General features: G+C 45.6%; 1 protein-coding gene across 11 annotated transcripts in view; it reads right to left on the reverse strand.

The window, feature by feature from the left end:
* CUX2 (cut like homeobox 2) overlaps nt 1–24,625 on the reverse strand; it is a 264,555-nt gene that overhangs the window by 83,555 nt on the left and 156,375 nt on the right. For 8 of the 11 annotated variants that reach the window (XM_049698417.1, XM_049698412.1, XM_049698411.1 and 5 more), the window contains one exon: nt 22,078–22,125. The exons of the other annotated variants lie outside the window; for them this stretch is intronic. In XM_049698417.1, coding sequence (XP_049554374.1) covers nt 22,078–22,125 — 48 coding nt within the window. The remainder of the gene's footprint in view (nt 1–22,077; nt 22,126–24,625) is intronic. 11 annotated transcript variants of the gene reach the window in all.

Consider the following 24,625-nt stretch of genomic DNA (forward strand, 5'->3'; position numbering starts at 1 on the left):
GGAAAAAAAGGAAAGGAGATGAACAGATTTCCACTGGCTAGGAGATCAAAGAGAAATGGCCGTTTTCGCTGATAAACTTCACTTAAACACCATCCCTGCACCCAGGCACACGATCATCCCGGGGAAGGAATGGGATGGGGCCAGCTTGCTATTGCCTATTGATGTAGCATTAATTTCTTTTTGTTTCCCGCTCTGGCGTACACCCGACTCAAGGTGAGAGAACGCAACTGGGCTGCGACTTCTCAGATTGATTGCGTTTCTCTGCTAGGTCCGTTTCATGCTTGGTGACTTTGCAGCAAAGCAATTATCACTGTGGAATGCATAATGGCCTAATTAATAACTAATGTCAGGTTGGCCTCTGAGCCATGATTATACCTTAGCAAGCCAACTTTTTTTTCTTTTAAACATTCCGAGAGAAAAATATTATTATAATTGACTGGTTAAATCGTCAAAGTGTCCCTACCCTGTGGACACAGGGTGTATAGTAGGAAGCACATAAAGCCTGGAATAAAGAGAGGTGTTCTGCTGCCAACTGGCTGTGTGGCCTTGCTCAGCGTCTGAATATCTCTGCACCTGAACATCTGCACCTATAAACAGAGCCACCTTTCTGGAACTGAGTGGAATTCTTGGAACCTGGGGCAATGTAGTTCTGGTTTACTACTGTATCCCCAGGGCCTGGCACACAGTAGGTGCTTAATAAATAATGGTTAAGGGTAAGGACTCTGAAGCCACACTGCCTGGGTTCAGATCTTGTCTTTGCCCCTTACTGGCTGTGTGACCTTGGGCAAGTTACCTAATCTCTCTGTGCCTCATTCTTCTCATTTGTAAAATGTTGATAATAATATCTACCTCATAGGGTGGTCAGGGGGAATAATAAATTGGTATCTGTAAAGTGCTCAGAATGCTGCCTGAAACACAGAAACAGCCATAGCAATGTCTGCCAATTACTTTGTGTCAACATTCATTTAATAAATACTTATTCAGTATCTATTGTGTGTCAGGCACCATGTGAGACTCAGGAACATAACGGTCTACAAAGTCCTCCTTCCTTTCTTTGGTTAAGTGGGAGGAACAATCGTTATTTGAACAATTAAGCAAATAAACATTACAAACTATCCTAAGTATTGTGAAGGCTCCTATAAGCATATGTAACAGGAAAGCTTGATTAAATCTGTGGGGGGCCCACAAAGGTTTTCCTGAGGAAGTAACATTTGAACAGCGATCTGAAAGACATGTAGGCATTAGGTCAGTGGTTCTCAGGGGGACACTGTCTGGAGCCATTGATGGCTCCCCACTGAGGAGAGAGGTGCTACTGGCATCTAGTGGGCGGAGGCCAGGAATACTACTGAACACACAGAACAGCTCCCCACAACAAAGAATTATCCAGTCCAAAATGTCAATAGTGCCAAGGTTGAGAACCTCTGCATTAAGTGGACAAAACAGGGGGAGAAGCAGCCTCAAGAAGAGGGAAGAGCAGGTGCAAAGGTCCTGAGGTGTGGGCGAGTGTACTTCCAAAGAAGAGCATAAAGGATGCAAAGAAGAAGGGGAACAAGGTGAGAGATTGAAGGCAGAGGACCTCATAGCTGGTGGTCAGGGGTCTGGATTTCACTCCAGGTAGTGGTAGACGTTACTGGAGGGTTATACACAGGGAGCCAAGCTGTGTGTTGTCTGTCTTCTGAAGCGCTCACCCAGGCTGCCGGCAGAGAGGGCTGGATAAACTAATCTGGAAAACAAGAGGGCTGGATTCTGTGATGCCTGAATCATTTTTAGGAGAGGCAGAGATGTCAACAGCCCATGCCCACCTGCTGGGAGTGTGGTTCAGAGGGCAGAGAGGTCCATAATCCAGGAGGCACAGGTATGAGGATAGGGACCTAGAGGATCAATATTTGGCTGGAGCCTTGAGAGACAAGCAGGGATTTTTCAGGGGACTTATGAAGGAAAAGCATTTTGAGAGATGGGAACAGAATGTGCAAAGGCTCAGAAGGCCAGCACAACAGCTCTGCTGAGGATAAATTGGGATCAAATTATCAGGAGGTGGGTATGGACACAATGACCCTTCTTCACACTGGATGCTAGAAAGTTTTTGCTGTTCTTAGAAGGCAACTTTTTTGACAATTATTTTTGCAATTGTTATAGGAGAAAAAAAAAGCCTAAAGCAGAGAGATTTAAAAAATCATTTTTTAACTTGAAGCTACTAGTTCAGATCCAAAATTTGAATCCAGGTCTCACAATTACACAGAACATAAAACAATAAAATCTTTTGGGCATTTCTCTTGAACCAGTGCCAACCAGGCCACAACCTCTGGTCCTTTGGCTTCTTCAAGACCCTCTCTCTCTCCCTGTCTCACCCCAGGTCATGGGGTTAAGAGCTGGACCTGGCACCCCTGGGGCCCAAAGTAGACTTCTTTACCTCCCAGGCAGATCGGATCTGCATAAACCGAAGCTCCTGGGCTGTTCACACCACCTCCTAGCTGTCCGACCTCCATGCCTCAGTTTGCTTATTTCTACAATAGGCATAACTATAAGTCCTATCCCAGAGGGTTGCAGCAATGATTTTAAAAGTTAGTATGGGCGAGACCTTCAAGATGGCGGAGGAGTAAGATGTAGAGATCACCTTCCTCCCCACAAATACATCAAAAATACATCTACATGTGGAACAACTCCTACAGAACACCTACTGAATGCTGGCAGAACACCTCAGACTTCCCAAAAGGCAAGAAAATCCCCACGTACTTGGGTAGGGCAAAAGAAAAAAGAAAAAACAGAGGCAAGAGAATAGGGACAGGACCCACACCTCTGGGAGGGAGTCGTGAAGGAGGAAAAGTTTCCACACACTAGGAAGCTCCTTCACTGACAAGGACAGGGGGTGGGCGGGGGCGAAGCTTCGGAGCCACGGAGGAGAGCGCAGCAACAGGGGTGCGGAGGGCAAAGCGGAGAGATTCCCGCACAGAGGATCGGTGCCGACCGGCACTCACCAGCCCGAGAGGCTTGTCTGCTCACCCACCGGGGCGGGTGGGGGCTGGGAGCTGAGGCTCCGGCTTCGGAGGTCATACCCCAGGGAGAGGACTGGGGTTGGCTTCGAGAACACAGCCTGAAGGGGGCTAGTGCGCTACAGCTAGCCCGGAGGGAGTTTGGGGAAAACGTCTGGACCTGCCAGAGAAGCAAGAGACCTTTGTTTCGGGGTGCGAGAGGAGAGGGGATTCCTTCCCAGTGTGCCCACAGAAGGCAGAACACCGCCTAAACAAGTTCCAGAAACAGGCGTGAGCCACGGCTATCAGCTCAGACCCCAGAGACGGGCATGAACTGCTAACACTGCTGCCGCTGCCACCAAGAATCCTGTCTGCAAGCACAGGTCACTATCCACACACCCCCGGGAGCCTGTGCAGCCCGCCACTGCCAGGGTCCCGTGATCCAGGGACAACTTCTCAGGGAGAACACACGGCATGCCTCAGGCTGTTGCAACATCACACTGGCCTCTGCCGCCTCAGGCTCAGCCCACATTCCAGTTATGACTACTGTACCCCTTCCTCCTCCCTGCCTGAGTGGGCAAGAGACCCCTAATCAGCTGCTGCTTTAACCCCCTCTTGTCTGGGTGGGTAACAGACTCCTGAGGGTGGCCTACACACAGAGAGGGGCCAAAACCAAAGCTGAACCCTAGGAGCTGCGTGAACAGAGAAGAGGAAGGGAAATTTCTCTGTGCAGCCTCAGGAGCAGCGGATTAAATCCCCACAATCAACTTGATAAACCCTGCATCTGAAGAATACCTGAATAGACAATGAATGTTCCCAAAATTGAGGTGGTGGACTTTGGGAGCAACTGTAGACTTGGGGTTTGCTTTCTGCATCTAATTTGATTCTGGTTTTATGTTTACCTTAGTTGAGTATTTAGTGCTTATTATCATTGTTGGATTTGTTAATTGGTTTGGTTGCTCTCTTCCTTTATATATATATATATATACACACACACACACACACACACACACATATTTTTCTTCTCCTTTTTCTTTTTTTGTGTGTATGTGTATGCTTCTTTGTGTGATTTTGTATAGGTTTGCTTTTACTATTTGTCCTAGGGTTCGGTTTTTTTTCTTTCTTTCTTCCTTTTCTTCTGAGCGGTGTGGCTGGCAGGGTCTTGGTGCTCCAGCCGGCTGTTGGGCCTCAGCCTCCGAGGTGGGAGAGCTGAGTCCAGCACATTGGACCACCAGAAATTCCCGGGCCCACATAGTATCAATCGGCGAGGGCTCTCCCAGAGATGTTTGTCTCAGCACTAAGACCCAGCTCCACCCAACGGCCAGCAAGCTCCAATGCTGGACGTCCCATGCCAAACAAATAGCAAGACAGGAACACAACCCCACCCATTAGCAGAGAGGCTGCCTAAAGTCAAACTAAGTTCACAGACTCTCCAAAACACACCACCGGACATGGCCCTGCCCACCAGAAGGACAAGATGCAGCCCAACCCATCAGAACATAGGCACCAGTCCCCTCCACCAGGAAGCCTACACAAGCCACTGATCCAAACTCACCCACCGGGGGAAGACACCAAAAACAATGGGAACTATTAACCTGCAGCCTGAGAAAAGGAGACCCCAAACACAGTAAGTTAAACAAAATGAGAAAGCAGAGGAATACACAGCAGATGAAGGAGCAAGGTGAAAACCCACCAGACCAAACAAATGAAGAGGAAATAGGCAGTCTACCTGAAAAAGAATGCAGAGTAATGATAATAAAGATGATCCAAAATCTTGTAAATGGAGAAAATACAAGAAACATTTAACAAGGAACTAGAAGAACTAAAGAGCAAACAAACAATGATGAACAACACAATAAATGAAATTAAAAATACTCTAGAAGGAATCAATAGCAGAATAACTGAGGCAGAAGAACGGATAAGTGACCTGGAAGATAAAATAGTGGACATAACTGCCTCAGAGCAGAATAAAGAAAAAAGAATAAAAAGAATTGAGGACAGTCTCAGAGACTTCTGGGACAACATTAAACACATCAACATTCGAATTATAGGGGTCCCAGAAGAAGAAGAGAAAAGAAAGGGTCTGAGAAAATATTTGAAGAGATCATACTTGAAAACTTCCCTAACATGGGAAAGGAAATAGTCAAGTTCAGGAAGCACAGAGAGTCCCATACAGGATAAGTCCAAGGAGAAACACACCAAGACATATGAATCAAAGTACCAAAAATTAAATTCAAGCAAAAAATATTAAAAGCAGCAAGGGAAAAGCAACAAATAACATACAAGGGAAACCCCGTAAGGTTAACAGCTGATCTTTCAGCAGAAACTCTGCAAGCCAGAAGGGAGTGGCAGGACATACTTAAAGTGATGAAAAGGAAAAACCTACAACCAAGATTACTCTACCCAGCAAGGATCTCATTCAGATTCAACAGAGAAATTAAATCCTTTAAAGACAAGCAAAAGTTAAGAGAATTCAGTACCACCAAACCGGCTTTACAACAAATGCTAAAGGAACTCTCTAGGCAGGAAACACAAGAGAAGGAAAAGACCTACAATAACAAACCCAAAACAATTAAAAAAATGATAACAGGAACATACATATCGATAATTACCTTAAATGTAAATGGATTAAATGCTCCAACCAAAAGACACAGGCTCGCTGAATGGATACAGAAACAAGACCCCTAAATATGCTGTCTACAAGAGACCCACTTCAGACCTTGGGACACATACAGACTGAAAGTGAGGGGGTGGAAAAAGATATTCCATGCAAAAGGAAATCAAAAGAAAGCTGGAGTAGCAATTCTCATATCACACAAAATAGACTTTAAAATAAAGGCTATTACAAGAGACAAAGAAGGACACTCCATAATGATCAAGGGATCAATCCAAGAAGAAGATATAACAATTGTAAATATTTATGCACCCAACATAGGAGCACCTCAATACATAAGGCAAATGCTAACAGCCATAAAAGGGGAAATTGACAGTAATATGATAATAGTAGGGGACTTTAACACCCTACTTTCACCAATGGACAGATCATCCAAAATGAAAATAAATAAGGAAACACAAGCTTTAAAAGACACATTAGACCAGATAGACTTAATTGATATTTATAGGACATTCCCTCCAAAAACAACAGAATACATTTTCTTCTCAAGTGCTTATGGAACATTCTCCAGGATAGATCATATCTTGGGTCATAAATCAAGCCTTGGTAAATTTAAGAAAATTGAAATTGTATCAAGTATCTTTTCTGACCACAATGCTATAAGACTAGATATCAATTACAGGAAAAAAACTGTAAAAAATACAAACACATGCAGGCTAAACAATACGCTACTAAAGAACCAAGAGATCACTGAAGAAATCAAAGAGGAAATTAAAAAATACACAGAAACAAATGACAATGAAAACATGAAGATCCAAAACCTATATGATGCAGCAAAAGCAGTTCTAAGAGGGAAGTTTATAGCAATACAATCCTACCTCAAGAAACAAAAAAACCCCTCAAATAAACAACCTAAGCTTACACCTGAAGCGATTAGAGAAAGAAGAACCCAAAAAAACCCCAAGTTAGCTGAAGGAAAGAAATTATAAAGATCAGACCAGAAATAAATGAAAAAGAAATGAAGAAAACAACAGCAAAGATCAATAAAACTAAAAGCTGGTTCTTTGAGAAGATAAACAAAATTGATAAACCATTAGCCAGACTCATCAAGAAGAAAAGGGAGAAGACAAATCAACAGAATTAGAAATGAAAAAGAAGTAACAACTGACACTGCAGAAATACAAAGGATCATGAGCGACTACTACAAGCAACTACATGCCAATGAAATGGACAACCTGGAAGAAATGGACAAATTCTTAGAAAAGCACAACCTTCCAAGACTGAACCAGGAAGAAATAGAAAATATGAACAGACCAATCACAGGCACTGAAATTGAAACTGTGATTAAAAATCTTCCAACAAACAAAAGTCCAGGACCAGATGGCTTCACAGGCGAATTCTATCAAACATTTAGAGAAGAGCTAACACCTATCCTTCTCAAACTCTTCCAAAATATAGCAGAGGGAGAAACACTCCCAAACTCATTCTACAAGGCTACCATCACCCTGATACCAAAACCAAACAAAGATGCCACCAAAAAAGAAAACTACAGGCCAATATCACTGATGAACATAGATGCAAAAATCCTCAACAAAATACCAGCAGACAGAATCCAACAGCATATTAAAAGGATGATCATGTGGGGATTATCCCAGGGATGCAAGGATTCTTCAATATACAGAAATCATCAATGTGGTATACCACATTAACAGACTGAAGGATAAAAGCCATATGATAATCTCAATAGATGCAGAAAAAGCCTTTGACAAAATTCAACACCCATTTATGATACAAACTCTCCAGAAAGTAGGCATAGACAGAACCTACCTCAACATAAGAAACGCCATATATGACAAACCCACAGGCAACATCATTCTCAATGGTGAAAAACTGAAACCATTTCCTTTAAGATCAGGAACAAGACAAGGTTGCTGCTATTATTCAACATAGTTTTGGAAGTTTTAGCCACAGCAATCAGAGAAGAAAAAGAAATAAAAGGAATCCAAACCAGAAAAGGAGAAGTAAAACTGTCACTGTTTGCAGATGACATGATACTATACATAGAGAATCCTAAAGATGCTACCAGAAAACTACTAGAGCTGATCCATGAATTTGGTAAAGTTTCAGGATACAAAATTAATGCACAGAAATCTCTTGCATTCCTATGCACTAACGAAAAATCTGAAAGAGAACTTAAGGAAACAATCCCATTTACCACTGCAACAAAAAGAATAAAAAAATCTAGGAATAAACCTTCCTAAGGAGACAAAAAACCTGTATGCAGAAAACTATAAGACACTGATGAAAGAAATTAAAGACGATACAAACAGATGGAGAGATATACCGTGTTCTTGGATTGGAAGAATCAACATTGTGAAAATGACTATACTACCCAAAGCAATCTACAGATTCAGTGCAATCCCTATCAAGCTACCAATGGCATTTTTCACAGAACTAGAACAAAAGAATTTACAATTTGTATGGAAACACAAAAGACCCTGAGTAGCCAAATCTTGAGAAAGAAAAACGGAGCTGGAGGAATCAGGCTCCCTGACTTCAGATTATACTACAAAGCTACAGAAATCAAGACAGTATGGTACTGCCACAAAAACAGAAAAATAGATTAATGGAACAGGATAGAAAGCCTAGAGATAAACCCACGTACATATGGTCACCTTATCTTTGATAAAGGAGGCAAGAATATACAGTGGAGAAAAGACAGCCTCTTCAATAAGTGGTGCTGGGAAAACTGGACAGCTACATGTAAAAGAAGGAAATTAAAACACTCCCTAACACCATACACAAAAATAAACTCAAAATGGATTAAAGACCTAAATGTAACGCCAGACACTATAAAACTCTTAGAAGAAAACACAGGCAGAACACTCTATGACATAAATCACAGCAAGATCCTTTTTGACCCACCTCCTAGAGAAATGGAAATAAAACCAAAAATAAACAAACGGGACCTAATTAAACTTAAAAGCTTTTGCACAGCAAAGGAAACCATAAACAAGACAAAAAGACAACCCTCAGAATGGGAGAAAATATTTGCAAACGAAGCAACTGACAAAGGATTAATCTCCAAAATATACAAGCAGCTTATATCAAAAAACAAAGAACCCAATCCAAAAATGGGCGGAAGAACTAAATAGACATTTATCCAAAGAAGATATACAGATTGCCAACAAACACATGAAAGGATGCTCAACATCACTAATCATTAGAGAAATGCAAATCAAAACCACAATGAGCTATCGCCTTACACGGGTCAGAATGGCCATCATCAAAAAATCTACAAACAATAAATGCTGGAGAGGGTGTGGAGAAAAGGGAACCCTCTTGCACTGTTGATGGGAATGTAAATTGGTACAGCCATGATGGAGAACTGTATGGAGGTTCCTTAAAAAACTAAAAATAGAACTACCATATGATCCAGCAATCCCACTACACGGCATATACCCTGAGAAAACCATAATTCAAAAGGAGACATATACCACAGTGTTCATTGCAGCGCTACTTACAATAGCCAGGACATGGAAGCAACCTAAGTGTCCACTGAGAGATGAATGGATAAAGATGTGACACATATATACAATGTAATATTACTCGGCCATAAAAAGAAATGAAACTAAGTTATTTGTAGTGAGGTGGATGGACCTAGAGTCCGTCATACAGAGTGAAGTAAGTCAGAAAGAGAAAAACAAATACCGTATGCTAACACATATATATGGACTCTAAAAAAAAAAAATGGTTCTGATGAACCTAGGTGCACGACAGGAAAAAAGACGCAGACATAGAGAATGGACTTGAGGACACGGGGAGGGGGAAGGTTAAGCTGGGACGGAGTGAGAGAGTAGCACTGACATATATACACTACCAAATGTAAAATAGGTAGTGGGAAGCAGCTGCATAGCACAGAGAGATCAGCTCCGTTCTTTGTAACCACCTAGAGGGGTGGGATGGGGAGGGTGGGAGGGAGATGCGAGAGGGAGGGGATATGGGGATATATGCATACATATAACTGATTCACTTTGTTATACAGCAGAAACTAACACAACATTGTAAAGCAATTATAGTCCAATAAAGATGTTAAAAGAAAAAAAAGTATGTGTGGAGGACTTAGAAGAATGTCTGAGCACACAGCATACACTGAACACACAGGAGGGTTTGGCTGCTGCTGTGGGTTGTTACTAGTAATAGCATTCTCACAGTCTGCAGAGTATCCGAGGAATCTGCTGGTTCATCATCAGCCCTTTCTTAACCCAGTTTTGGGTCTGACTCAACAGGAAAAAGGGTGGTGATAACAAGGACCATTTCCTGAGCACCTATTATGTGCCAGGCATAATCTCATGGAGTCCTCCAACAAGAGTCCTATTAGGGAGGGACAAATATTATCCCCATTTTACAGATGGGGGAGATGATGTCATGTGACCTGCTCAAGGTCACACAGCAGGTAAGAGGCAGAGCTGGGGTTGAGCCCAGGCCTCCCTGGCTCCTAGAGCCTGGGTGTCTAAACCAACTGGGCTTGTCTTCCTGACACCAGTTCTGCCTCCTCCTCTTCTGCTAATGGTGCCATGCCCCACTGACCTCCGGAGCCTGATACCCAGGCCTTCTATCTCCATCAGCCACGTGAAGGCCTGGCCCCCCACTTCCAAACTCTTTCAAACCAGCCCTCTCTTTGCCACTCCTCTACCTCAGGCCAGGACATCATTACTGCTACATGTCTCAAGTGCTCCAAATCCTGACTTCTGAGTCAACCCCCTCCCACCCCACATACCTCCAAAGGGGTCTTTCTAGAAAAGCCTTCTGGTCATGCTGTTTCATAATCAATAAAGACTCCTGGGCACCTTGTCTACCCACAAGACAAAGTGCAGACTTAACTCAGCATTCAAGGCCCCCTTGTCCTGCCCAAGTGTGTTTCTTAGCCTCTTCCTCTCCCCCGCCTCCCTACATATCATAGCTTCAGATATGTGGCACTTCTCACCAAACAGCCACTGGGGTACTCATTTTCAGCCTTCTGTGTGCTATGCATTGAGCTAAGCACTCCAGACATGACCATCTCATTTAATCCTCACAATCAGCCTGATCACTAGGTACCACATTATTGATGAGGAAACAGGCTCAGAAAGAGGGGAAGTGACTTGCCTAAGATCACCCAGCCAGTGGTCAAACTGGGACCCAGGTCTGCCTGATAAGGCAGCTTGTGCTCTTACCACCACACCTTGTTCTCTGTGTTCCATCCTGCCCAAGTCTTCCTAACCTGAGCCGGGACTTCACCTCCTCTTGGAAGTCTTCCCTGATTGCTTGCCTACAAAGTAATCACTTTCTCTTTGGCACACCTGGGACATGTTGCTCCAACTTTACATTTGCTTTTTTCTTAGTGGGTGTGGGCTCCTAATGGGTGGCTTGGCCTCCTTGTTGGACAGAGCTCACTTCTTCCCTTAGTCAGGCCAGCACAAAGAAGTACACAGAGTAGGAGCTTTATAACACCCACCAAATTGTTAAAATTCTTCCTTGCCCTTGTTTTGCCGCTCCTTGACTTGACAGACCCCTTGAAATTCATTTCTTGCTCTTTTGTCCAAAATGTACTAATCCTACTGTTTTCCAGAGTCCATCCTATTCCCCAATAGCTAATGAGGTTGTTACTTCATCCGTCAGGGAGGCCACAGTGCAGCAGACAGGGTTATGTGCTCTCTTAGCCCTGTTTGTTTTTTTTCTTTTTACCCTCTTGGGCACACACGTTAGACTATATCTCCAGCCTCCCTTGAAATTGAACATGGCCTTATAATTGAGTTCTGGTCAAGGAAATGTGGGTGGAAATGATGTGGCCATTTCCAGGTCTGTCCCTTGAGAACCTTCCCCATGTACTGACTAAGTGAAAGGGACTCTGGGATACAGTGAAGGCAGAGCCAGAAGACAGAAGATGCCTGGATCCCTGAATGGTTGCATGGAGCAGAGCTCCCTTGCCTCATTAACCAGCACTAGACTGTGATGTGAATGAGAAACTCCCACTATGTTAGATGTTGTTGCTACAGGAATGAGCCACTATGACTTGTGCAGACACACTGGGTTCAAATCCCAGCTCTACTTCTCCGTTATGTGATCTTGGTGTCTCAACCTCTCTGAATTTGTTTCTCCTTAGGAGTCTCTAGAATATCCCACAACATCCCCGATGTCAGATAACCAGCCCTGAGTGTGGTACCCAGTAGGTGCTCAAGAAATGGAAACCCCCTCCCATTAGGGCAAGGCCTCTGCTTAGTACTGGGACATAGGATTTGGTTGATCTTAATCTTCACTGGTCTCCACTAATATTTGGCTTTATGTATTTTAATTAAGTGTTATTATTTTGTGCTTGTGCTGAGAATGATTTTATTAGAGGGCAGTTTATAAACCTTGTGGAGGAAATAAATAAGAGACTTTTGTCTGTCACACTGTGGGCTCCAAGGCCAGGAGGGAGGTGGATGGAGAGAATTTAGGAGGTGGCCGTTGAGGGTGGGGAAGCAATGGGGGCCAGCGTGCCATGGTAAGCCTGACTCAAAGTGATACTGTGCTTGGCAGGGTAGATGGGAGGGGTGGGTAGAGGTCTGGGCACAGGTGAGGGCCTACTGACTCTGGCCAACTCTCCCAGGCTTTCAGCCCTGCAATTCTCACTTCCATCCTCCCTCAGGGCATCTGCACAGGCTGTTCAGTTTACCTGGCATGCTATTCCTGATAATTATATATTTACTTGCTGTGCAAGAGTCTGAATTACATCTGTCTTCCCCCAGAAGGTCAGCTCTGGAAGGGAATGGACTTTGTCTTATTTGCTCCTGTGCCTAGAACAGTGCCTGGCACCCAGAAGGTGCTCTGTATATATTGGCTGAGTGAACAAATGAATAAATGAATGAATAATAAAAGATTCAATCGCTCCCACTCCCTGTACACCTAAATGCAGGAGCGAGCAGGCTTTTTCTGTAAAGGGCCAGATAATAAATATTTTTGTCTTTGCAGGTCATACAGGTTCTGTTGCAACTACTCAACTCTGTGCTCTCTGCTGTGGTGGGAAAGCAACCATGGACAATATATGAATGAATGAGCATGGCTGTGTTCCAATAAAATTTTATAAAAATAGGCTTTGGCCCGAGGGCCATAGTTTGCAGACCCCTGCCCTAAAGCCTGCCTTTTGTACCTCTGTTCTCACTTGTACTTCCGGTGGTGTGCTGGGGCTGACCTGCAGCAGCTTGCAAAAGCTGATTGCTAAATTTTCAGGAGTTTTGCAAGCTGGTTGTTAAACATGGCCATAATTAAAATTTTAAATCATATAAGCCTACAATTATAATACATAAATTGTATTAAAAATGATGGCACTACAACATGGATGAATTTTGAGGACACGCTGCTGAGTGAAAGAAGCCAGTCACAAAAAGACAAACGCTAGACGATTCCACTTATATGAAGTACCTGGAGTCAAATTCAGAGACAGAAAGTAGAATTGTGGTTGCCAGGGGCGGGGAATGGGGAGTTACTGTTTAATGGGAACAGAGTTTCAATTTGGGAAGATGAAAAAAGTTCTGGAGATGGACGGTGGTGATGGCTGCACAGCAATGTGAAGGTACTTGACGCCACTGAACTCTACAGTTAAAGATGGTTAAGGGGGTAAATGCTGTGTGTATTTTACCAAAAAAATTGAAAGAAAGAGGAAATACATATTCAATACTCATCAATTCCTAATTATTTGGTGATATATTACTACTCCCGGTGCTCTGAGGTTATGCATAGCTATTGTGTCTGTGTGGTGGAAATGCTATATAAGATGCTACTGCACATCTCTTCTCAGCTTCAGGCTGGCAGCTTGAAATTGGCCCTGGCAGCAGTATTTATACCATGGAAGTCAAGGCTCCCCAGATAGCCAGCTGCTCATCATTTACCAGCACATCACTGGTTATTTCCATGTGTCTGTCTCCTCCACTAGATGGTGAGCTTCTAGGGCAAGAGCATCTCAAACATCAGAATCACCAGCAGAAGCCTTAAACATCCTGATGACTGAGGCTCACGCCAGACCAAGAATGCCAGCCACTCTGCGGTGGGACCCGGATTTCGGTATTTTTTAAAGCCCTGAGGGCAGCCAGGGCTCTCAGGTTGAGCGTCTCAAACTTCAATGCCTACGCAAATCACAAATCACCAAATTACTGGGGGATTTTTTTTTAATTGAAGTATAGTTGACTTACCAGGGGACCTTATTAAACTGCAAATTCTGATTCAGGAGATCTGGGAGGTGGGGTGGGGGGGGCAATGAGACTGCATTTCTACCAAGATTCCAGGTGATGTGGATGCTGCTGGCCCATGGACCATTCTCTGAATAACAAAGGGGTAGAGAAAGGATGCTTCCTTTCAGTTGGGTGACCATGTGGGCTTTCCACGCCCATCCCTAGGGATAAACAAGGTGGGTGTTGCAACAACCCATTTTATAGAACAGGAGACTGAGGCTGGAGGTAAAGCGACCTGCCTAAGGTAACACAGCTAGGGAGTGGTGGTAGGGCTTGGACCTGGTTTTCCGAGACCCCAAATCCACTGCCTTTGTCTTCCTTCACCAGCTGCTTGATTGGAGCCACTCTGTGTAAGGGGATTACATGGATCTGAAACAACATAGGGCCCTTCCGTCTCCTGGCTGTGTGACCCCAGGTGCGTTTCTCACCCTCTCTGGGTCTTATTCCTGGCACTCAGGAAACAGGGAGGGTATGACTGTGATACTGGATGCCTGAGGGCCTCTTGAGGGGTCCGCCTCATAGAGGATGCCATGAGCAGGAAGGTTCTTTCTCCAGCGCCTAATCTTGGGAATGGCACTTCAGGGCCCCCCTTCTCCCTGGGCAACATCCCCAGTGGGTCAAGCAGTCCAGTCCTCTGCCTCAGAGCTAGGACAAAGGAAGATAAGACTGGGGTCTTCCCGGGTGCAACTGCATTTTGCTTCAGCAGCATTTAGCACATCCATAATTAGTTAATGCAGTGTGGGATGATTTCAAAACCATAATCATTGTGATAATCAAGATAGTCTCTGACTCTGATCTCAGCTTTCTTTACATCAGGCATTGTTTTAAGCCTTTACACCTATTACCTCATTTGCTCCCCACTCTCACACTATGAAGTAGGGGGTGTTAGGAGTCCCATTTTACGGATGAAGAAATCAAGGCAGAGAGAGAGAAACATAATTTGCCCCAGGTCACACAATTAATAAGCAGCAGAAGAGGGACGTGCTCCTAACCACTGCACTATATTGTCCTTCAAATAATTTACGTGCATGATGCAAATAGGCATGTCTCTCACTGTGTTCTGAGCGCCCCTGGGACAGGGGCCCTGTCTGTCTTGTTCCCTGTTGTATTCCCAGGGCCCCACACAGGGTCTGCACAAGAAACAGTTTCTGAATGAGGGAATGCGTGGGCTGGTTGAATCTCTCCGATCCCACATTCTGGCCACGTGAAACTCAATCATAACCGTGACTTTCATTGGCTCTGAGGCGTATGTTTCCAGCTGTCTCTCTCATTAAGGCTGTGAGTGCCATGAGGACAGCAACAGTATCTGGAGCTGCTCACTGCCACATCCCTGGAGCCTGGTACTCACCCTGGTATACAGCAGGTGCCAAATAAATGCTGCTGAGCGTGAAGATCTCAGTGGAATTGGAAGGGAAGCAGGAGTGTTCATGTGTATTCTAGGGTTGCTGGATGGAGGGGAAGGGGCAACAACGCTAAATCATGATGCAACAATCCCATTTCTGGGAGGTTTATGTCGCATTGAGCTCTTTACCTGCGTGAATCCTCCTAGCCTCCCTGCGTGGTAGGGACTGTTACCATTCCCAGTTTACAGCCAGGGAAACCAAGGTTCACCGAGAATGCTGGCAAAGGACGGAGCTGGGATTGGAACCCAGGTCTGTGTGGATCTAGGCTCATGTCATTTCTACTCCACATCACGGGAGCCGGATGAATAATCTGTGTTCACCCTGTTACCCTCAGTGCTTAGCATGGTTCTTGGCACACAGTGGTGCTCAACCTTTTCTTGAGCACAAGTCAATAATGTTCACCACTTAGCCCCAGCACCTAGTACCATGCCTGGCACACAGCAGGTGCTCAAGAAACATATACTGAATGGATGCATGAGTGACTGCACGAATGGCCACTCGTCCCACGCTGGTGTCGTGCTGGCTGTTGCAGTAGCGTCTGCTTTGATCGCCACTACCCCCAGGCAGACACGAGTGTTGAGAGACACTCGGCTGACAGTGCCGTGAGATGGATGCGCGCCTGGCGGCCTCATCTCCCCACCGACTGGCCCCGCATGGCATTCCATAATGCAGTCCATTAAAAGGCTTGTAAATTTTCATACACGAAAGCCTACCACGGCATCAGCACAGACTAATTGCTGTTAAATGTGTGGGAATGTTACCGCCATGCTGCTGGAGCGATCACTCTTCCCAGCTCAGCCCGGCCCATTCCTCTGCAGGCAGAAAGCTTACAACACTCGCACAAGGCCAAAAGCAATTCGTGTCAAAAAGATCAATAATATAAAAATAAAGCATGAGAATTGTAGTTAAAGGGAATGTCATATAAATATGTGGTTCACGTCCATGATTCCAAGATTAAAAAAATCAATCAATATCGTTCTTTAGATGATGTTATTTCTAATGAGAAATACCCAGAACAACTGCAAATAACTGCTTAACTGGGGGGGAAAAGCATTAACAATTTATTTTATAAGGTATATGATACCAAATGAAAGAGGATTGCTGCTGGTTCTTAATTTGGTTGTAATATGGCGTGACAGGTTCAGTGATGCTTTGGTGGGTTCTTAAAATTAAATTCAGAAGGATGTTCGGGTTTTACCCCTAGCTGCGCAGGGCAAAGCCAGAGGAGCCAGACTGGGTTATGGGAGCCAAGGAGACCTGCATCACCAAAGTTATTACATCATCAGAGGAGGCTGTGGGGAGTGTACGTGCAGGTGTGCGAGCAGGGAACAGTAAGGGTGGACAGAAGTCTTTCTAACTGCATCTTGCAAGTGACACCCTGTTTACTGAGCTCTTGCTATGTGCCAAGTCCTGGGCTGGGTATGCAGACCTGGGTTTGAATCCCAGCTCTCTGCAGGGGCTGGGCTTCCCTGGTGGATTCTGCCTGGATAGCTCAGCAAAAACATCTAAAAGGCACAGATCTGGCTGAACCATAACCACCTGCAAGTGTCCAATTCAGGCACTTAATCTAGAATCTATATTCTCAGCTCCTTCTGTACCCCACAGGCTCCTTGAGGAGCTCTGTTCAGCCCTCGAAGCTGAGATCTGCATCTTTCACCCTCTGCTCTGCTGGTGAAGAGCTGTGTGAGCTTAGGCAAACAGCTTAACCTCTCTGAAACCCAACTTCTCACCTGTAAGAGGGGACAATACCAGTGGTGCCTCCTTGCCATGCTGCTGAGAGGTGGTGATGTGTGACAGGCATTGCTAAATGCTCGATAAATTTTGCTGGCTGGTGTCCCAGCCTGAGTTACCACTCACCACCATGTGCTGGGTGCTAAGCCTCATTTACCTCACCTGAGAATGGGTGAGAGGAGAGGCTTCCTCACTGGCCTTGTGGGAGGAATAAATGTGATGAGGCAAGTTTCAGCTCATCAGCTAGGAGTGCTGACTAATCTTCAAGGAGCACTCACTATGTGCTAGGTTTTGTTCTTGGGGCTTTTCAAGTATCAACTCATTTAACCCTCTCATCGACCTTATGAGGTGGGTACTATTATTATCTCCATTTAAAAGCCAAGGAAGCTGAGGCCCGGAGAGGTTAAGTGACTTGCCCAGGATCACACAGCTGGGAAGTGGATAGGCTAAGATGCAAGCTCACGCCAATCTGGCTCCAAGCCTATGCTTGTTCCCACTGCTTATCTTTCCTGGTGGGTCCCGCTGGTCAGTGAGGCCATTTCTCCCTGGCCTTGTAGGCTGGTCAGGACTGCACGTGTCTAATGTCTGTTGTGGCCCCAAGGGGGTCCCACTTACAAAGGTCATGACAGTGCTGGGAGTGACAGAGAAAGGGTCATCTGGAGAGTAAGAGAATTATGACATCAAAGACAGCTGGAAGAGCAAACAATGTTAAAAGGCAAAAAGAAAAATAAAAGATCCTGTAATTAAACTTTGGCTCAAAGGGAAGGGCAAGAGTCCTGTGGGCAGATGTGGAACAGGAGGGGAGCACAGGGACCAAATTAGGACACGGCATGCAGAGCTGGGCGGGGGCTCAGGGCAGGGAGGGCCGAGCCCGTCTCAGGTGATCTGAGCTGTGAGGATGCCCCCCATGCCCTTCTCAGGCAGCTCAGCTTCAGGAATGGAGACTACAAACCCCTGGGGATCTTGTCCTGGGTTAGAACCCCCTTCCCCACCCACGACTGCCTGTGAGGGAGAAGCAGGCAGTCCTCAGTGTCTGGGGCTGGGACAGATGGTGGGGGAAGCCGATGATGACTTCAGGTTCTGGGTACTCAGTAAATGTTTGTTGAGTGAATAAATGACTTCATGGACTCAACCGATGATCTGATCTATCTCCTGGTAAATGGCATCTTTTTTTTTTTTTTTTGCAGTACGCGGGCCTCTCACTGTTGTGGCCTCTCCTGTTGCAGAGCACAGGCTCTGGACGCGCAGGCTCAGCGGCTATGGCTCATGGGCCCAGCTGCTCCGCGGCATGTGGGATCTTCCCGGACCGGGGCACGAACCCGTGTCCCCTGCGTCGGCAGGTGGACTCTCAAACACTGTGCCACCAGGGAAGCCCTAGATGGCATCTTAGTCCCGTCTCTAAGCTCCTAAAAGGTGGTCATGCCACACGAGCTCCCCTCTGATCCTAAGAGGACAGGGAGAGAACATTCTCAGGCCCGAACAAAACACACCCACCACAATGAGAACAAATAACTCGCTGGCCAATCAACAGAGAATCTCACTGAACCTCTTGCAATCCGATGAGCTGTCCCTATTTACAGATGAGGAAACAGTGGCTCAGAGACATGAAGTCACTTGCCAAAGTCATATAAGCAGTGTCAGGGTGGGACACAGACCCTGGATATCTGACCTCCACACTCTCCCGCCTCCCCTGGGGGTCAGAGGACACTTCAGCCTCCTTGGTTCCCAAACTGCTCTGTTTCAATCGGGCCCAGATGAACGTGTCTGTTCCAACCCAACGGAAAGGGTTTTCCATCATGCAGGCCATATCCCCTTCAAGGTGGAAGAAGAAGGAAGCAGGGAAAAAAAATTTCCCAGCAGTGGCCTTGCCATCTTCTGGCTGGGCCACTGCACATGCTCCTTAGAAAAGTTTCACCTCTGATTTAGCATAAGAAAACTTTTAATTTAGATGTTTTCGTCTCTCTCTCCAAGTAAAAATAAGTTTAAAATAATGACTGTAATAAATGAAGGTAATTAATTGTAGTTTGTTCCTTTACTGTCTAGTCAGCTTAATTTTACCTTTTCAACTAATAATGAGAAAATAATTTCTGTGCTTGGAGGGTTAATGATATGTAACTACGAGAACTGCTAATTGCATGTTGCAATCCATCCATCAACAACCCCATCTGTGCGACTTGATTATGTTTGCTAAATTATTGCTTTGAATTATCTTTCATAAAGCAACTTTTGTAATTAGCAGGGCTTTCGTCTTGCTCTTTTCTCTGCGCGCAAGGATATTCAAACTTTGGCCATTTCAAGCTGTCTCCATTAAGCCACCTTCTCTGGCTGTCTTTGTTTCCCTGAGCAGGGGGAATCAAGACTGTCCTTTAAGCAATCAAGGCAGAGAGGAAAAGCTTCCTTGATTCACAGCAGGGCAAATTCACTTCCTCTCCGCCCCCCTCCCACCAGCATGAAAAAGAAAGGAAGGAAGGAAGGAAGGAAGGAAGGAAGGAAGGAAGGAAGGAAGGAAGGAAAGAAAGAAAGAAAGAAAAAGGAAAAAAGACCCTTACACATACACAGTATGAAAAGATAAAAGGATGCTCGTATGCTGTATTCACCAGGGCTGGTGGAGTGAAATTAAGGAATGAACTTGAACATGTTATATTTCAACAAGAGGCCCACGCTGGGGAAGAAGGAATGACAGGCACGATATTCAGCCTTGGCGTTTTATGGGTTAGTTTATATGACTCTGGAAGGTGTTTGCCTCAGGGAATATTCCTGGGAGGTGATTAATGCCCACTTGGGAATCCTCAGCTCTGAGCCTAGAGCCTGGTGGCTGGCAAGAGGGAAGCGGCATAAAGGATGAACCCTCATTAAAAAAATTAAAATGAAAATCAAATTTGGATTATAAACGGCCTATGTGTGTGCAGTTTGTTCTGGACGAAGGAGATGCTTTTTATTAACACCTTTCTTTGCCGGCGTTTCTTCCCTGAGGCGCTGGGAGGGACATGGCGGCCGCAATGGATTAGTCAATAGATCATGAAGAAAGCAGGGGTTTCGGGAATAAAACTCCAGACAAATGTAGTCTTTTTGGTACACTAAAGGGACGACGGAAAACCCTCTTAAAAAAATTAACGAAGTTCCTTGAAGATCCCCGGCTATTAAAATGGTGTGTATTCAACATGCCACATGGGTTTGGAAATGAAAATTCACCTTTGCCTATTTTGGCCCCACTAAGACTCTCTCTCTCCTCCTGCACTTACTGAGCACCAACTGTGTGCCAGACACCATGTCGACTGCCTCCACCCTGCTTAGTTCTTAGAATCCTTACTGTTAGCCTCACTTACGAGAGGAGGAAAGCTGCAGCTCCGAGAGGTGGAGGAACTTCTCCCAGGTCACACAGCTCATATAAGCAGCAGGGCTGAAATTCAAGCCAGGCCCATACGAGTCTGATTCACATGTGCTTTCCACCATGCTGCACTTGGGTCTTCCCTGGATCACTGCCGAAATCTAATGTTTAACTCTTTCTCCTATTGGAAAGATGGCATAAGTCATGCCTGCTTCCTATAGGGATAGAAAACCCCCTTCTTTTGGGTAAAAATCCTTGAACACCTAGTTAGGAAAGAGGCAGATTCCAACCCAGGCATAGTGGAGGCCAAATAAACCTGTGTTGCATGTGACTGATAACAGGAATAATAAAATAATAAGACTTCTAATATGCAAGGTAATGTCCTAAGCACTCCATGAGTATTGACTTTGTTCTTCCTCAATCACAACCCCATGAAGTAGGTATTATTATTATCCAATTTTATAGAGTATGACACAGAGGCAGAGAGAGGTCAAGTAACTTGCCTAAGGTCAAACAGCTAGTAACTGGCAGAGGCAGGATTCAAATCCAGGTTGACTCCAGAGTCTGTGCTCTTCACTCCCTAGCAGCTCTCCATGTACCGGGAATTACATTAAACTCTTTCATTATATTTCAGTTAATCCTCAAAAGAACATGAAAAGATCTGCAGTGCCTTTATTCCACTTTAACATATAGAGAAACTGAGGGTCTAAGTAGTTAAGAGAAGCTCTGCCACACCAACCCAAGCAAGGGAATGGCTGAGAAAGTGACGCTCTACACAAGACACTCACTGCCTGTCTTTGGGCTGGACAGAGGGATCAGCTGCCTGAGAGGGCTTGTATGCTGAGTATTTCTCAGGGGACCATGAGCTGGCGGCAGATGGGGGCCTTTTTTAAAAAACATAAAAGCCATGACGACACATTCCCAACATTATTGGTCTTCTTTCTGGTTTTTTTCTACCCCCTTCCAGCTCAGGCACCTTACAACCAAATGAATCAATACCGGATGGCCCTATAAATAAATAAGCGCATCAGTCAACTCAGTAATAAAATGAAAGGATGAAAAATATGGAAATCAGCGACATTTGTGTAAATCCAGTTATTGTTTACTTTAATATTGCCTTATGCACTTACGCAGTTCCGAAGAGACAGATTTAAAGTAATGTGGCACTTGGCAGACGACAGACTTAAAATGCATCTCCACTGGCGAGCTCTGAGAAGGGCCTATCCTTCCAGGGTTCTGCCTGAATACAGGGGAAGACGGAGAAGAGCCCCCTGAAGACAGAACATTGGAGAAATGGCCCTCCCTTCCACTCTCCTGACTCAGTGTAATTCCATTCTTTTCCTAGCCTACCTCCTGCACCAGCCAGACAAGTGGACATTCTCAGAATCCTGGTCACAAAGTCAAGCAAAGAGGAGAAACAGAGGAGGTTCAGCTCCATCCCAGGGCTCCAGGACGGCAAGAGAAACAACTGGCTGAGGACAACTCAGCTGCTGCCAAAGGAACTAGGGCCCGATGGGTTGGCAGGAAAGGATGTGAAAAGTGTAGATTTTATATCCTCAGAGGATGGGTGGTAGAGAGGATTTCAGAGCAGGCAGAAATCCCATCGAACAGAACCGAGAACCCATTCTTATCATGATACCATGGCTGATCAGGAGGGCATGGGGCAGTTTGCAATGGGGGTAGAGAAGTTTCTGTGCTGCTGGCATCCTCTGGCAACTCCAGGTGGGACAGGAGAGGGAACTGGGAAGTATTTTTGTGACGTGCCACAGGCCTTGGGTCTTACCTCAGCTTGGAAGCTTTTTAATACAGGAGCCACCATCTCTCTGATTTCCTGTAAAAGAGATCAGCGAAGAGTTCACCGTGGTGCCAAGTGGGATACCCCCATGGCCCCTGTTTGCAGCTCATTGCTGTCCCCCAAATCAGTATTTCCCAAGCGTGTCCCGTGGGACCTGCACTCCATGAGATTTCATAAGGGTTCCTCATATATACACCTACAGACAGACACAAACACACACCACGGTGCCAAGCCAGATCCGACTAGGACGCATCAAGCACAACATCAAGTTTCTTCCCTGCTGGACTTTTTGGAGCCTTTTACATAATGCACAATGAGAATTCCTGGAAGAGGGAGAGAGGAAGTAGCATTTCCCAAATGGATTTGATCATGGAATGCTCTTTTATGCAAAGTACCCTGCGGGACTGGTGGTCCGTCATGGGACATTTTTTGGAGCAGGGGCTGGAAAGGCTCCACACCCAGGGCCATGTCACCAAAGTTCCTACATGAAAACCTCTGTCCTTTAGGCTGCTCGGGAGATGTCTCCCTAGGGTGCCATTTCTGCTTCCCCACCCAGCTGCCCCTTCCAGCAAAGACTGCATTTGGCATTTTAGCAACACCACTCTGCACGGTCACTCCTTCCTCACCAGAAGGTGGGGTTTCTGGGGGCTTGGTGGGGTCACCTGCCATGGCACCCAGCTCAGAAGAAGGGCTCTGTAAATGTTGGATCAACTCTATGCCATTGGGCTGCCTTCAGAAGGCAGCCTCCTCTTTCTGGACCCTAATTTCATGCCTTTCTCAAGTGAACTTGAGGTTCCCAGCCACAAGGGCATCCCTGGTGGACTCCCATGAGTTCTCTCCAGCGTGCAAGAGGGATTAGAACCGAGGGTACCAAGATCCCAACCATAAATGCTCCAGTTTCCTCTGAGACCCACTGGTGACTCCCCTAACCACTGGCTTCTATGGCCCACAAGAGACCCCCTTGGGAGGAGGAGCTGAGGGGAGCTGGAGAGAATGGAGAGGGAGGGGGTAGCAGACAGAAACAGGAAAGGAAGAGATGAGCTGAAGAATACATATTTCAGCTGAAGAATAAAATCCCTTAACTATGAAATAGGATTGTGTTGCTCCTGGCCCTGGAAAAAATCCTTCTTCTGGGTCCTGGCTATGCTTTCCTCACTGATTTGTGGCCCCCAGGGCTTCTCAGAGCCACTGATATACTGATGTATGCAGGGGATCTTCAGGAGGGACGTAGGGAGTGCGTGTGAACCTAGTGGATTTATTTGATCATAAGGAACCGTGAGTGCACGGGCTGAGCGCAGAAAACGAAACTTAAGAAAACCTCGATTGTGGGTTATAAACTCAAATGCCCACAGAGGCCGGAGGAAGTGGACAGGAGGGAGACAGGCTGTCCCATGGCAAATCTCAGGGGAGCACAGCATCTTGGTAACGTGAGCGGCAGCTGCTCGGCTGTTTCTGGTGACTGCCACTGGGCATGGAGCATCCCCGTGGCCAGATCTACCAAACAGTCTCAAAAGATATCGGAAATCCAAGCTTCGGGGTGAAATCAGAGATGCTAAACATTGACAACTTACTGTAAAATTTGAAAGACCTTTACAGACCAAATAAAGCACATCAACAGGAAACCTCTGGTCTGGGTTCAGGAAATGTTGGTGTTGGAAGGGGCTCAAAAACCATCTCCAGTCCCCTGAATTTACAGAAAGGGACACAGAGGCCCCGAGAGGGGCTGCCTTGTTCAAGGTCCCAAAGCAAGTGAGTGGCACAGTTGGGATTTCAATGCAGGTCAACAGACTCCCCAAACAGGCTCTGTTCACAACCCCACACTCAAGTGAATTTAGGGGATTCAAATCTGAGACCCACGGCGGGGTGGGTGGGATTTTGGGCCAATGCCAGCCATTTCTAGAAGCCCACTGCCCTGTCTGCTTAACTCCTGGGGGAAACTGAGCAAAGGCATCAGCAGGAGGTGAGCTGGGCACCAGCCAGATGATGTTCTTAAATAAAGTCTTGGCATGACTCTCCCCCATCAGGAGAGGCTAGTTCCAAAAATGAGAATTTTCAGAGGCGCGACTATAATAGGAATGGAAACTTATTCCTTCTAATTACATAATTGCATAATTATGCAGTATTAAAATTATGTAAGCCGAACTCAGAGGCTTAAAACCTGGCCTGGATTTCCCTCATCACCTGGGGGCTCCCACGTCGCCTGGGGGAAGGAGGACAAAATGGTGGGCTGTGAAGATCTGTGGCCGTTTCATCTCCGCTTCCCAGAGATGGGAGAGTCAGAGGCAAAGCTTTTGGTTCTCTCCTTCTGGGCAGAAAAACTAGTTTAAAGACCAAGCTGTTCTCTGTTCTAAAAGGGAAGGGAAGGATGCTCAGAATCTCCCTATGCTTTCTTAGCTCCCAGTCAAACCCAGGATGTAACTTGGCCTTTCTAAAGCCATAACATGGGAGACACGCTCAGATCTGAGATTCCCGCCCCTTCTACAAGTGCACTCTCTCTCAGCTCCCAAACCTGATTCCTCCCAGACTTGCTCCATGG

This window comes from Orcinus orca, chromosome 15 (genome assembly GCF_937001465.1).
Source record: "Orcinus orca chromosome 15, mOrcOrc1.1, whole genome shotgun sequence".
Lineage (NCBI taxonomy): Eukaryota > Metazoa > Chordata > Mammalia > Artiodactyla > Delphinidae > Orcinus > Orcinus orca.